The sequence below is a fragment of the Notothenia rossii genome (genome assembly GCF_949606895.1).
Source record: "Notothenia rossii genome assembly, chromosome: 9".
Taxonomy (NCBI): Eukaryota; Metazoa; Chordata; class Actinopteri; order Perciformes; family Nototheniidae; genus Notothenia; species Notothenia rossii.
The window spans coordinates 8672808-8687523 of record NC_136907.1 but is presented as its reverse complement, the minus strand read 5'-3'; the positions used below and the strand labels follow the sequence as shown (position 1 = coordinate 8687523).

The window sequence follows — 14716 nt, the reverse complement described above, 5'->3', positions numbered from 1 at the left end:
CACAAAATCAGCGAAGAGAAACAGGGTTGACAAGGCTAGGTGCCGGGAGGTGCGTGGCATACAGAGTGAGAAAAGTGGGAGAGAAAGGTGGGAGGGGGGCCAAACAACAAAGGCTTGAACCAAACAGGGCACTGGCACAAACCTTGATCCACCTTTTCGTGAGGCGACTTCCTGCCTCCACAAAACCCTTTTGAAAATGTGAATAGGGCCACATGAAGCACAGACAGTGTGGAGAGAAATAATCAGTTGTTGCAGTATTATTAATATTTATGACCAGACAAATCAAAACCAAATAATAAATGTGTAGATGGATTATGGAAAACAAAATCTCCACAGCACCTCTCTCTCTCTCTTTCTCTCTCTTTCTCTCACACACACACACACGCACGCACGCACGCACACACACACACACACACACTGATTAATGGACTGAATCAGGCAGGGTGGAAGCAGTGTGAGAGTGGTGTAATTGGATGTTCCAGGGCGCTCTGCTCACCCTGGCACTGCCGTCCTCTTTGAGGCTGATGATGTCCAAATCAAAGTCTTTCCTCAGGCCGTCGGTCTTATTAAGAACAATGTGCCCTGTCAGTCCGTCCCACTGTGCCTACAGAGATGAGACGCAGAGGGGGAGAGAAGTGGGAGATAGTCTGAGTGCAGAGTGGTATTGAAGCTCTGCAGCAGACTCTCAGGAGGGACAGTGAAAGGGATGAAGTCATTGAAGCGTTAGGTGAACACTGGAAGATGTCAACTGGAGGTTTTGTGGTAAAATCACAAAATGCATACAATTTTGTTCAATTTACATGCATATTCATCCCAATGCAATACAAGGGGTTTCAAATTGTTAATTGTAGTTGGTATGCTTGTTAGCATGCATGCACCTCGTACTGAGTAATTACTAATTGTCTTCCCAGTGGACAGTCTGTTTTCACACCTAATTAATCTAAATATGTGCACTTTGTTTATTTTACAAGCTGTAGTGTTTTCTAACCCTTTTTTCACACGCTACAAAACCCTAATGGCAGTGAATTTCCTTCACAAAGTGATTCTCTATTTTCCCATATTGTTTTATGGAACACATACAACGTTTTGGGATGTTTGGGTGATTTCTTATATCTTAGACATGTGTGAAAAAACGGATTATTAATCTCCAAAAACATCAAAAGATATGAACTGGATATAAGAAACACTTTTCTGTGGTTTAATAATGTTTCTACAAGGATTCAACGTTAGAAATCCAGGATATTTCCACCTTTTCTGTAATGAAATGACGAACATTGAACAACAAAAATGTTTCCAAACATTTTAAATTGAATTCCATTAATGTTTTCCACAGAAGCAATTCGGAGTATTGGGGACTACAATAGCCGAGGGAGAGGAAACACGCAGGTTAAAGTGCCCGGGATTTAATTTCAGCCATTGAAATGAAAACTGTGTACTCATATTCTGCACTCTCTTGGCAGAAAGTCTTTTTAATTGAGTGCTGTGTGAGGCATTACTGGTTCTTGCAATCAAAAAGGCTCTTATCTAGTGATGAATGGCACAGGAGGACAGATGCTTCAAAGGATAGGTGGTGGCAAACTAAACGAAAAGATGAGGAGACACTGAGATAGAAAGAAAGAGGACGAGGGGCATGAAGAGCGAAATATGAGTGAGGGGATTGAATGAAAACGTTCCCTCTCCGTGGTGGGCAACGCTGGGTTGAAGACTTAACAGATCAAAACACTCAAGCATCAAAGGCCTCATTTCTGTCTGTAGGCATCCCGTCTGGCAGTCAGGCCAAACCACAAGCTTTCAACTTATAAGTACATAAAAACCGTATATTTTCATGTTGTGTACTTTAAGAGGCAAAGCATGGCCTGTCAGAAGCCACCTATCATGTATCGTATCACATGAAATGATCTGACATGCAGCTGGGTAAGTTTCACGCTTGGAGCAGAGGCATCACGAGGGCAATTTGAAGTAGGTTGTGTTTTCAAAACACACTGAAAACAGTTCATTAAAAAGGCATGGTGGTTTCTGAAGTCATGCTGCTAATGGAACAGGGTGTTTTAGCTGTCTGTGATCCAAAGACCTCAGCTGACACTCACCTCTTTGAAGAGGTTCATGAAGCGAGGTCCGAAGCGCCATGGTTTGTGTCGGTGACACTGCAGCGAGCTGACGGTCATCTGAGTGGCTCGCTGCGACGCCACGGCAACCATGAACACTGCGTCGTACATCAAGGCAGCATCTGTCTGCGGAGGAGGAGGGGAGATGAATGTCAAATTATCATATAATCTCAGTTAAACTGAGTTCTAGAGTGCTACATCTGTATGTTTAACAGAGAGCAGAGGTGGGAAGTAGTGGAGTACAAATACTTCGTTACCGTACTTAAGTACATTTCTCTGGTATCAGTACTTTACTCCACTACTTATTTTTCTGACAAATTTTTACTATTACTTCTTAAATTTTTAGCACAAATACCTGTACTTTCTACTTCTTACATTTTGAACACAAATACCTGTACTTTCTACTTCCTACATTTTCAAAACAGGTTCGTTCCTTTAGTTTGAATGTGTGTTTGGTGGCGTGATCATTATTCTATGGAGTCATTGCGTGCCTATTGATTTGAACACGATCCGTGTATCCATCATTTCCTGGTCTTCTCTAAAGAAGAGGGACCAATGAAAACGTTGTCATGTTGCCGTTGTTCAGCATGGAAACATTCATTAGCTAACAATGACATTATCTTTCTATTAATATAAAGGGAGGTCAGGTACTCTTTAAAACAGCTGGTAGTTATGGGTACTTTTTACTTAAGTACATTTCGAAGCCCATACTTTTAATTGAGTAAATAAGTTTAGTCAGTACTTCTACTTACCAACATTTTTAAACATGAGTATCTGTACTTCTATTTGAGTAAAGTATGTGTGTACTTTTGCCCTCTCTGAGAGAGACATATGTTAAGGTTTTACTTATCAGGAGGTCAAAAGGAAGTGTAAAAGGGGGATTTGTAAATGGCTAGGGAAAAGGGGGTTTTATGGTTTGATGATGGGATGTAGGACCAGTTGGCTGTTTCTTTTCATGAATATATAGCGGGACTGTGAGCTGTGTTCGGGGTGCAGAACTTCTCTGTCCTCTGAGGATGAAGTTGCTCTGTTCCTGCATTTGAGATCGATTTCACTTGTATATTGACTTTCTTTATTACTTTATTAAATATAACAAAAGACCAACTTTGTCCATGCATCACTTATCAGTTTCTCTTAAGAATTTCCTCCACAAGGAAGATGTTTTTTTCTCACACTGCACATGTGTCGTTCACATGTCAAGGCAGGTTGTAAACAAGATGAATTTCAGTAAGAAACCGAGAGAGCACGGTTTGAAGATGAAGAAGTAAAATAAACAGCAGATATCGTATAGATATTATGACGCAACAAATACAAGGGAGGATTACAGCGATAACATTTTTTATCATGCTGAAATACACAGCCTCTGCAAAGATTTAAAGGTTAGCAGCTGTGTGCAGAAAAGCAGGCAGAATACAAATGTGAATCCTGGGCTTTCATCAGTATGTGTGTTTCTGGCTTACTGTCATGATTCCGTCCATCAGGCCACTCTCTTGTTTTGGACCTTGCAGTCTTTCCATAGCCCACTTATCCATAGTGGAAGCTACCAAGGGGTGGTCAAAGTTCAGCAGTCTGAAGCCGGTCATGTTGACCCCGCTGTAGCGGTACGGCTCCAAGTCCAACGCAAACAGATCCTGCAGGGGGAGGAGGGAAGCAAAAGGAAATGTATGATTTGGTGTGTGTGATATGTATAAAAGAAAGGGCAGGAAATGGCTTTGAGATCTAGCTCAGGGTGCAACTTTCTCAGCCTTTACTTTGAATTGATGAGCCACGCACGGGCAGCATTTTTTAACATCCTGAGAGAATTTACAACGCCAGTTCAAGGCCAAATGAGCACACAAATCATCAGCTTAGTTTTTTCCTTTGTCTGGTATCTTCAATAAAATAACTGTAGTCATATGGTTTTCTAACTCACCAAAGTCGTGAAAAAGAAATGGTAGTACTCGGTCATCATTCCCATTGATGAGAGCTGCAAACAATGAAAAGAAAGAAAGTAATAAAAGAAATGTCAGGGCATTATTGCAGACATATGAGTTCTCCAGTGCTAGAGCTACAGTCAAATCTTCAATAACAAAGATATTCTGCTGGTGATTTTTCTTTTGTGTGGTGTATCAAATATTTTATACATTAAAGGGGACCTATCATGCTAAATGCATTTGTATACGTCTTTTATACATGAATATGTGTCAGGGAGCACACCAAGTGTCAGAAAACACAACCCTCTCTATTTTCCTCCATACCCAAATCTCTAAAAACGGGGCTGCAACGGATCTGATACAGACTGATACAGATTTGAAATATCTCTGACGTCAGAAACAAAGAGCTCCGCCTATATGGGCAACTCTCAACCTATCAGGGGAATGAGAGGTTGCGTGGCATGGTAACAGCATGGTAACAGCATGGTAACAGCGTGGTAACAGCATGGTAACAACATGGTAACAGCTAACAGCATGGTAACAGCATGGTAACAGCATGGTAACAACATGATAACAGCATGGTAACAGCATGGTAACAGCTAACAGCATGGTAACAGCATGGTAACAACATGGTAACAGCATGGTAACAGCATGGTAACAGCATGATAACAGCATGGTAACAGCATGGTAACAGCTAACAGCATGGTAACAGCATGGTAACATGACGCTCATGCCTCGCCCCCTTCCTTTGCAGGGGGGCGAGGCATGGTAACAGCATGGTAACAGCATGGTAACAGCTAACAGCATGGTAACAGCTAACAGCATGGTAACAGCATGGTAACAGCTAACAGCATGGTAACAGCTAACATCATGGTAACAGCATGGTAACAGCATTGTAACATGACGCTCGTGCCTCGCCCCCCTCCTTTGCAGGGGGGCGTGGTCAGCTGCAGCTCATTTGCCACAGAATCAGCCCTTGTGAAGACAGGGCTGGAATAGAGCAAATAGAGCGAAATGAGGCATGGCTAAAATGCCTGATCTGTTTGGTATTTTGAAAAAAAAACTTCACAGACATGTTTTATATAGGTATGGCCCTACAATATATTATTCAAATATAGCATGATAGGTCCACTTTAAGGATTATTTAATGGAATTCAATACGGCTATTAAACAATTACATGAAAAAACATTCATGAACTTCACTAAGAATAGTCTCAAAACGTGTGTCAGCATGTCTGTTATTTAATTAATCGTCAGCTATCGAACTTCACCATCTGTGTTTAGGGGAACAAAGAAATAACGTGAAGCCCCCAAAAGCACAGCTAAATGTTTCGGAAAATCTGTGGAATGACAGAATGCTGCAGGAGACTCTGTACGAACCTGCTTCAGGAGCTCCGCTGCCATGCGATAGGAGCAGTCGAAGAGAATAAAGAACTCCTTGTCTTTCTTCAGTTCCTTCAGCAGCGGTCGGGCGTCCTGGTTGCCGGGGGTCAGCTGGCGGATCTTGATCTTCAGGTTGAACTTTGCCGGAGCTTTGATTAACTCCTGCATCCGCATCAGACCTACAAAAACAAGTTGGCAAATGAGACTTGATTTTATTTATCCCCTTTTACAAATTACGCATTCCTAGCTCCGCCACATGAAGGTCATTATGTCACGGTAAAGAACGTTTCAGCAAAGCTCGTGCTTGCCGTAATACTTGGTGCCTCATATTCAACTGAGGAATGTAATCACTATTCACTGCATCACCCTGTTGCCAAATGTCTTGCATCTTTTTTTCAAATTCTTCTACTTTGTTTTAAACCCCATCAAAGGATAACACACACCTTCCCCGAATCTTGTATGTGTGTGTGTCTGTGTGACATTTCAGGGGGGGAAAAAATGTGGATTGAAAATGAAAAGGGAAAAAGAGGAAAAAATGAAAAATCTATAAACGTTGACATTTCAACAGCAGCATTTCATATTCTCTAGGTCATAGGCTGGGACTCCATATTGGAACTCTCTGGATTTGAGGCCGTGGGTGTTGTGTTTTGGCTCTTCTCTGCAGCGTCAAGGCCGAGGGCAGCAGCACTGGCAGCTGTTTGATACCAGGAACTCTGCCCTGTCACAGATTGGGTTCACTAGCTAAAGGTGGCATTGGTGGATAGCATTTTTGTGAGTTATTATGACCTTCACATATGAATACATTGTAATGTCGAGAAACAAGAGCCAGACCTATTCTCACTTCAAATGCCACACAATGTCATAGTTGATATTCTTTCATGCAGTAGGACAAATCAGGACACATTGCAGTCTCCAGTCCAATTATATTATTAACTATAAGAAAATATAGTATGAGGGCGCTGATCTTGTATATAAGAAATATCAATTCTCGTGAGAACCTGACGCCCGTATACAAGATGGCGCCGTGGACGTAAACATCAACGCGACTGTTTGACACGATTTTCATATTTTTGGAGTAATTATACAGTTTTTGACAAACAGAAATATCGTTTTCTGGCATCACTTTATATCTTACGGGGGAAATCTGCATTTTGGTTTGAGGGCGCAGCGCCCCTGTTACCCAGTTTGAAAAAAAACCTGGATATCACAATACAAGACAATATATTGATCGCTGATTTTATTACAGGTAGATGTACTGTACAGTAAGTTACAGATTTTTTGCTGAATTGTTTTGTTGTGTCTGAGTGACCGGAGCACTGAATTTATCCAGAATCCTCCATGAGTGATATTTTTCGTTCTCAAAAATCTCTTGGATATTTTCTTTATTTCATAAATATATATTTGATCAAAACACTTTGAGGAAATGATTTCCATATAAATTGCAGACTTAATCAAATGGGTTTACCTTCTAGTACATCTCTACTCATGCATGGCAACATGAAAAGACTTGAAGTACAAGTACATACTGTATATATGAATCTGTTTTGAAATCTACAATGGCAATCTGACAGATAAAAAAACGATGGCCCTACCTGTGCTGTCCTCATAAACCACGGTCAGCTTCCTCCATTTGAAGAACGTGACCACGTCCAGGATGGCCCTGGCGATGGCGGTGTACTCGGGATACAGGTTGATGAAGAAGGTGTCTTTGTTGTTCACCGACGGGTGTTTCCAGCGGGTCTGGATGTGAGGGACCTCCAGAGCGTTGCAGATGGACTGGACGGCGCTGACCGAGGAGCTGTGAGACGGGCCGAACACCGCGACCACCCCCAGAGCCAGCTGGTCACACACTGTGGGGGAAGAACAAGGTGAAAACAACACAAAGTCAGACGGGTGTCATCACAGTTTGGAGACAGTTTCTCAAACAAAGTCCATTGCAGATCAAGTTCACTTTAATATTCAATACTTAAGGACATGTTCAAATAATACAAATTGTAAAAAAAATAAGCTTTTGGACCAAAGAGAGACAATCACACACTTTTAGCCTACGTTGCATTGGTATTAGAGTAATGAAGACATTAGTTAATAATTGCCTTCAATAACAAAGAACATTTCTAATTGTAGGTTTTATATAATGTTCATGTGTTTTTTCCTCTCTTTAAAGGTGGGGTAGGTAAGTTTGAGAATCCGGCTCGAGATACACTTTTTGTTATATTCCATGGAATGCTCTTAACATCCAATGCAATGAATATCTGAAGTGCTTTGACAAAAAATCCATGAAAAAATGTATCTGTGGAAGCCGTGGTGCTGTAAAAAGCACGACCAATCATCTGAGCCGGCCCGACTAAAGTAACTGGATGGCCTACCTGCCTGTCAGCCTTCCATCTGTGCACAAACTTATCTCGTGCCCTCCTTGGTCATGTGCGCGTTAGTGTGTGTTGGAGGAGGGGCTCTGTAAGGAAGTGGAAGATTTTCTCCGGTTGTGTATTTTCAAATTCTAGCGCCCTCGAGCTGGTTTCTCCAAAATTACCTACCCCACCTTTAAGAGATGCTATCAATCCCCTTTACCCAGTAATTAAGCTAGGTTATGCTAATCTTATTGATTCCCTGTATGGTGATTAGAAAGGAATTGATCAATTTGCCCCACTCTTGTAAAGAAAGTTAAATAGCTTAATAGACCTCAAACAAAAGATTACAATTTTCAACTTGAGCCTCTTTAGTTTCAGATTCAAAATAGTTTATTGTCCAATAAATCGACATAAAATTGAAATGTGTAAACAAAAAAATTCCATCTTGAAGTTTTCTATAGAAGTTTTTAGAGTACATGTTATGCTACACACATGATTGATTAAGGTGATAATGTTGTCATCGCTTACAGTAACTACTGTAAATCTATAGCTTAGCATAGCTACATCTGATCATTTCTTACCTCTCCTTGAAGCCTCAAAGCCATCAAAGAGGTTGATCCTCTGAATGTCGTAGGTGAGAGTCGTGTTGGGCATCAGGGTCTTGTTGCGGTTGATGTTATTTACAGCAAATTTGAACGCCAGCTCGTCCATGCTGACTAACTCACTCTCCCTTGTCTCAAATATACCGCCTGCACATGGAGAGGGGGTACAAACACAAGAACACTGTCACTGCACAGAGATTACATTTATGGATTCGGATCTGTGGGTTGAGATTAGAACCTTTCAAATCCCATCACAAACACATAACAAAAGGAAATTATAGTATCATTGTAAAGATAAGCTAACTGGTTGAACTCAGTGACCGGAGAACCCATTATCTGGTGTACATTTCAGTTTATTTACAGCAAAAAGCAGTCAGACCGTCATAAAAACAAAGCTATATTCAAACCTTAAAGAGTCAACTAAAGTAAACAAATACAACTTTTCCAAAATAACATATGAAATCCCGTAAGTAGACAAGGGAAACGTTTGAGCTAAGCCCACAGCGATTGGCATCAAGCTTCAAACAAGTTTGCACCAAACCAAATTTAGCTCAAACAAGGAAGTGCCCTGAAGGAGAGTCTCTACACCTTCTTTGAAACAGGAAGCTCCTCCTCCAGACAAACCAAAGTTAGCTCTGCATCAATTAAGACAATACAAGTACGTGTCTAAAACAACAACAGAAAATCTTCATTATATGTGTTTATCCCTATTATTATTAATACTAGCAATAAAGTATATAAGAAAGTAAAAAAATTAAATAACACTGTACTCTCACCAATGATGTGTTCAAAGACAGATGGTGTTAACTACTTATTAGAAATGTAATCATCTAGTTGAATTAAGTTTGTAAAATGAAAAATGTCTTAATAAGTGGAATTCTGGTGAAAATATCGACGGCTTATTGGATTTCTTATATAAATCAATATGCCGTGGTTAGACACAAGAAATATCTTGTACGGATTATTGTACTTTTATTTGATCAAATAATTTGAAATGACCAACAAATAATTTAATAAACATTAATAAATAATTTAATCAAATAGGACCACTTTCCAATAAAACATCCATTATAAAGAGTTTGTAACTTGTGTTAGGTAATGTTTAAAGATTTGTATTTTTGGTTAAAAAGTCCCACTCCATGTTGTATAGCCTTTCTATTCAATGCTGTTTTTATAGTGGTAATTCAATAATAAGTATTTATTTGTCACCTCTGCATTAGACATGTTAAGTAAAAACATTCTGTTCAAATCATTTTTCCAAAACACTAACCAGACAAAGGGATTTTTCCCAAGACGTAGTAACAACGTAAAAAACTCCTTTTAGAACGAAGTAGCAGAAACATATTTTGCATCCCATTTGCAGTTATAAATAAGTCTTCATTAAGCCAGACGAGCACTCTGAGTATTACACACAATACGTCCTCTGCAGCCTGATTTAATGAGGGTCATTTCAAATAATAATTGTTTATGCAAATCTATCAGCCATAAACAAACCCATGAATACTTTATGTCCACAATAAAAGATAATATCTGTAGTTTCAATGCCTCCAGCTTCGATTTTCTATGAGAACAAAATTAATTTGGAGTTCCCTTAGAAGCAAATTAGATGAATATTAACAAATTATTTTTAGAAAAATCATATTTTTTCTCCAAGGCATAAAGTGTAGTCCAAACATTTTGTTTTTCAAAGTGGGTAGAAAATCTGAAGCTGCTCTTCCACTCCTCTGACTTTTTCTACACGGGGACCCAAGGCCACACACATACAACTTTCTCTTAGACCAGCTGTCAGCACGCTGTGGAGAAACAATGCTGTTGAGACAGACTTTTGAAATTCCTCATCAACATCCTGTCAACCGGGTGCAGAAGATGTGAAGTGTGGACTCAAAGACAAGATGAAATGGAAGCAGTGTAATTGCTTGCTCCTGCAATGTGAAACGGCAGGAAGTAAAGAGGGTTTAAGAGCTTCTCGTGGAGGTTCAGAACGGGCTTTAGAAAGACAAGTCACATCAGTCAGGACATAGACTAAAATAAAATAAATTCTTGGACAAGTAATCGTCAGTCAGGGTAGATTCCTGTGAATGAAACCGCAAGTGTTAGCTCCTTCGCTGATTCTGCAGATGCTTCATCAGACTGAATCTAATCGCAGACAACTTAGTCTATTTGTTGAGTTCTAATAAAATACTTCCTGTCTTTTCCCTCCTGCTTTATGACTTCAGCAGCTCATATTGTATACGGTTTTACACTGAAATAATGTATCAGAACAGTTCGCAAGAAGAGTGGAAATCCTAGAAGCTCCTGTGGTTCGCTCAGAAGCATTACAATCATTTTGTTTAGGTTTTAGTCCAAATAAAGCTCACAATATAATACATGTTGTTATGTAATGGTTGTGCGCGCATGGGCTGTTTACATATTCCTCAAGGATTAAGCTATAGGGCCAGGCAAAGCAGAATGAGTTTAGCTTAAACACAAATTGGTTTAAAAAATATGAAATAAAAACAATGTGAACAGAAATGTGTTCGATGTGAGCAGGTGTTAGACTTCTGAAAAACGATTGTGTATGACTAAATACTAATACTGAAAGAACACCTTACTTTGAGGAACACGCATGTCAAACCTTTTGATAAGTTAACACAGGAAAGGTGCATTTGATAAATACAAATCTTGTTTTACAAAGACAGTTTAAGGTTTTTGAACGATAACAAGTATTGGGGTTTGTTAATCAAGCCAATGGAAAAGTGCAACCCAGAACAAAGGGTTTCAATTGTAGTGTAAAGACTGGGATGTATTCAGTGCTCTATGAAGCCCCTGCAGGGACACAGAGCCTCTCAGTGTCTGTGCCACTGTAACGGATCCTTTGAAGCACCCTCCAGCGTCTCATTCCCACCAACGGGCCGTTCAAAAGATCCAGAGGAGTCGTTTGAGGTCTCCGAAATCAATGGGCAGCCCCATCATGTGGACAATTAATTAATTGTTGTTTAACAAGACGCTTTAATATGGGAAGCAGGGGGGCTTTGTGTATCCTTGCTAACAACTTAATGTCAAAGAGCTTACTGTAAATGCAGAATAGCTGGAGGACGTCCATGTGCCGTGTCGAGCTTAGAGAGCTAAACACAGTATAAATGACCAACCTGGTTTAATATCTGCTTGTGTAAATCAAGGGATGATCATCAATTCTGTCACCCCCTCAAAATGACTAATCTGTAAATCTTGGATTGGTTTTCAATGCATGTTTAAGGATTATTAATTTGTTTCGAATGCTCAGATTCTCATGTTTTGGTTTATAATGATTCTCATTTATAGCAAAACGTACCTTCATTCAGACAGGCACTTGTTACAAATAAGCCTTTGTGAATACAAGGGCTGCCAATTATCAATTGTTATTATATGCAAGTGCCGTTAGGTTGTTGACATTAAAATGCAAATCCTTCTGCAATTACTGTGATTTACAAGAACATAGTTGTAACTGCATGAAAATGGTGGAATGGAAAATGTGAATATGTGTTGCAAAACAATGGATGGGAGATTTATCTGCCTGCTGCGGTGGGAGGAAAACATAAAAACAAAAAGCCGAAGAATGATTTTGAGCTTTGAGCCCACCTGTCAGGCATACCTGATCAATCTCTCCAACAATCCACCGAGGAGATAAAGATATTTACTTGTGTGGGTGTGTGTGTGTATGTGTGGGTGTATGTGAATCTCACCTCTATCATCCGTCACTTCGCTATTTAATTACAAACAATTATGTTTTACATTAGTCATGCGTCATTCTTTTTGCAATGTTGCTTGAACTGTGGGCTGTGACTGGTGCCGACATAAACATTGCTTTTTTCGAGGTGTTTTTTTTTTCTCCAGGAAAATACATTATTGTACCTCGAAGCACTAAAAGCATTCATTCAGCTCTCAAAATAATGAGAAATAATTTGCCTTGGGAACACGGATCCATCTGGCATACAAGACAGCATAAATGGGCATTAAAAGTTTCAGAGGACCCACCGGAGGCTCGTAAATGCTTTTTAACATGTGTTCGGGCTGTGCAGGTGGATTGTATCTGCATAATATATGCACTTTACAGCTCATTACGGTCAAGTGTAAACTCAGTGGTAATTAAAGTTTTATATGGAAAAAACCTCTTACACTCAGGAGACAAACCCATTTTTGTGTTTTGGTAAGGTGAACAAAATTCTGTATTAGCCATTTTGGTAAAACGCATTTTTGATTTGCAGATAACAACGTGTGCTAACCTGCTATTTGCATAGAGATTACTGGGACTTTCAAACCCCGGCACAATCTAGATAGAACATTAATTCTTCTTTTCTCACATTGTTTATTTGTCATCATTACACTGCCACAGCTCAAGAATGCTTGATTTGAAAAGTACACAGAATGGAAATGAAAGGCCTAGTTGATAAATCGTTCAATCAATTGATAAATCAGATGTATTTTTTCATTTGTTTGACGTCCAGATGTTGATCACCAGAAATACAATAGTCGATTCATCTTATTTTAGCACTACATTTAAGCGGAGTGCAGTTAAACTTCCAACAGCCTCTCAGCACCTGAGATAGAAGAACATGTACATCTTTTTAACAGCAACACTGAGCTGGACAAGAGAGTTGTCCTTTTTGCTGACAGTGACAGAAACTACCCTCTGTGTCTCTCTGAAAACGAGTACTCTCCTGCACTTCAGCTCCAGGCAGGAGGAACTTGGGAGGAAAGATGTCTAAGGTGTCAAACTGAATGACAAACATTTCTCTGCACCCTTGCCGAGAGCAGGGGAGAAACATTTTGTTCCAGACAGAAAATCAAGCCTCACAAATGGGCAAACAAGGTAAAAAATGCAATCAGGGATGAACGAGTGGAAGGGGAGGAAAAAGAGAGACAGACATCAATTGAAAATGACAGCAAGGGAACCAAAAAGAATTCGTAGTAAGTACTTGAATAAGTGAAAGTGATGTGCAAGAAACATCATACAAAATGTAGAACATGTGATGCTTTTGATCCAGAAATCGATAAACATTCAAAGACAAAACACGAGAGCTCCACTGAGACCATTTCCACAAGTGAGAAATAATGCATACATCTGCCCTGTGATTTGGATGTGCTCCAAAATGTGATGGGATCAATTTAGCCCACTTATGTGCAATATATACTTTATATACATATGCCATCTTTAATAACTGTAATATATACCGGGCTGCTAAATCCTAAGAACTAGATTTGTTTTTGATCTGTATTTTTGAAAATTATGTAACTTTTTTATATTTTTTTAGCATATTGTTATGTTGTTTGTTTATTATATTATAACTTAGTACTTTTTTAATGCATTTAAGATATGCAACACTAAGCTGTCTGTGGCTCTTTCCTGCTGTAACGCTGCAAATGTCCCCTCTGTGGGACTAATAAATGTATTCTGATTCTGATTCTGTAACAATCTTTCCCAAAATTACATTAAACTCTGGTAAATACTGACCAACCGAAAACATGACCGAAAACATTGTCCTTGGTCAAGGTAATTAGCATATATTTTAGCATCTTGACAGAAAATACATCAGCGTATACTATTCAAGAACTTTACTTCTTTGCATTGCACTATGACTGAAAACGTTTAGCAGTAGTTTTGTCAGTTCGGTTACTGGATGTTAACAATAAAAGCAGTACGTGTTGCAGTTGTTGGCAAAAAAAAAAACAGCTTCCTTTGAGGATGAGCCTCTCAGGTTCCAATACCATTCGTTTTGGGGAATTAAATCAGAGGCAAGAAAAGGAGACAGAGGCGTGACTCCGTTTCTCTCACCACTCCGAACCCAATCAGCACGTCCTTGGGAAAAGCTCAGGATCAATACTAACAAATAGATACCAATGTTATCAATGTAATGCCAGGAGAAACTATAATTCCCTCTTCTTTCTTACAACCCAAAGTCCTGGGCTTCTGCCAGCATGATGAACGATCACAATACAGGGGCAGCCAACTTATTTATCTTCTAAGAAGTAAGGCCAACTTTCCAAAACGCTGGCTGTTTGGCAGTGGAGAAATTCATTTGTTTTCCTAATGGCCAGTGGTAGGAGAGAAAGGACCGAATGAATACAATTAAGCAGGAAACCAATTTATAAATGTAGCTAAAACTTCGATTTGAACAGAAAGCAACACCTGGAGCCAAACCTCTGCGATTTCTCTCACTCTGACACACACACACACACACACACACACACACACACACACACACACACACACACACACACACACACACACACACACACACACACACACACACACACACACACACACACACACACACACACACACACACACACACACACACACACACACACACACACACACACACACACACACACACACACACACACAC

At 39.7% G+C, this 14716-nt stretch overlaps 1 protein-coding gene across 4 annotated transcripts in view; it reads right to left on the bottom strand.

The window, feature by feature from the left end:
- Positions 1-14716, bottom strand: part of grik1a (glutamate receptor, ionotropic, kainate 1a) — a 32965-nt gene that overhangs the window by 14837 nt on the left and 3412 nt on the right. For 2 of the 4 annotated variants that reach the window (XM_079651699.1, XM_079651700.1), the window contains exons 2-9: positions 8331-8498; positions 6994-7251; positions 5399-5580; positions 4018-4071; positions 3566-3736; positions 2088-2231; positions 497-604; positions 143-187 (exon numbers count right to left, since the gene is read on the bottom strand). In XM_079651699.1, coding sequence (XP_079507825.1) covers positions 143-187; positions 497-604; positions 2088-2231; positions 3566-3736; positions 4018-4071; positions 5399-5580; positions 6994-7251; positions 8331-8498 — 1130 coding nt within the window. The remainder of the gene's footprint in view (positions 1-142; positions 188-496; positions 605-2087; positions 2232-3565; positions 3737-4017; positions 4072-5398; positions 5581-6993; positions 7252-8330; positions 8499-14716) is intronic. The other 2 variants (XM_079651701.1, XM_079651702.1) reach the window with 1 other exon arrangement.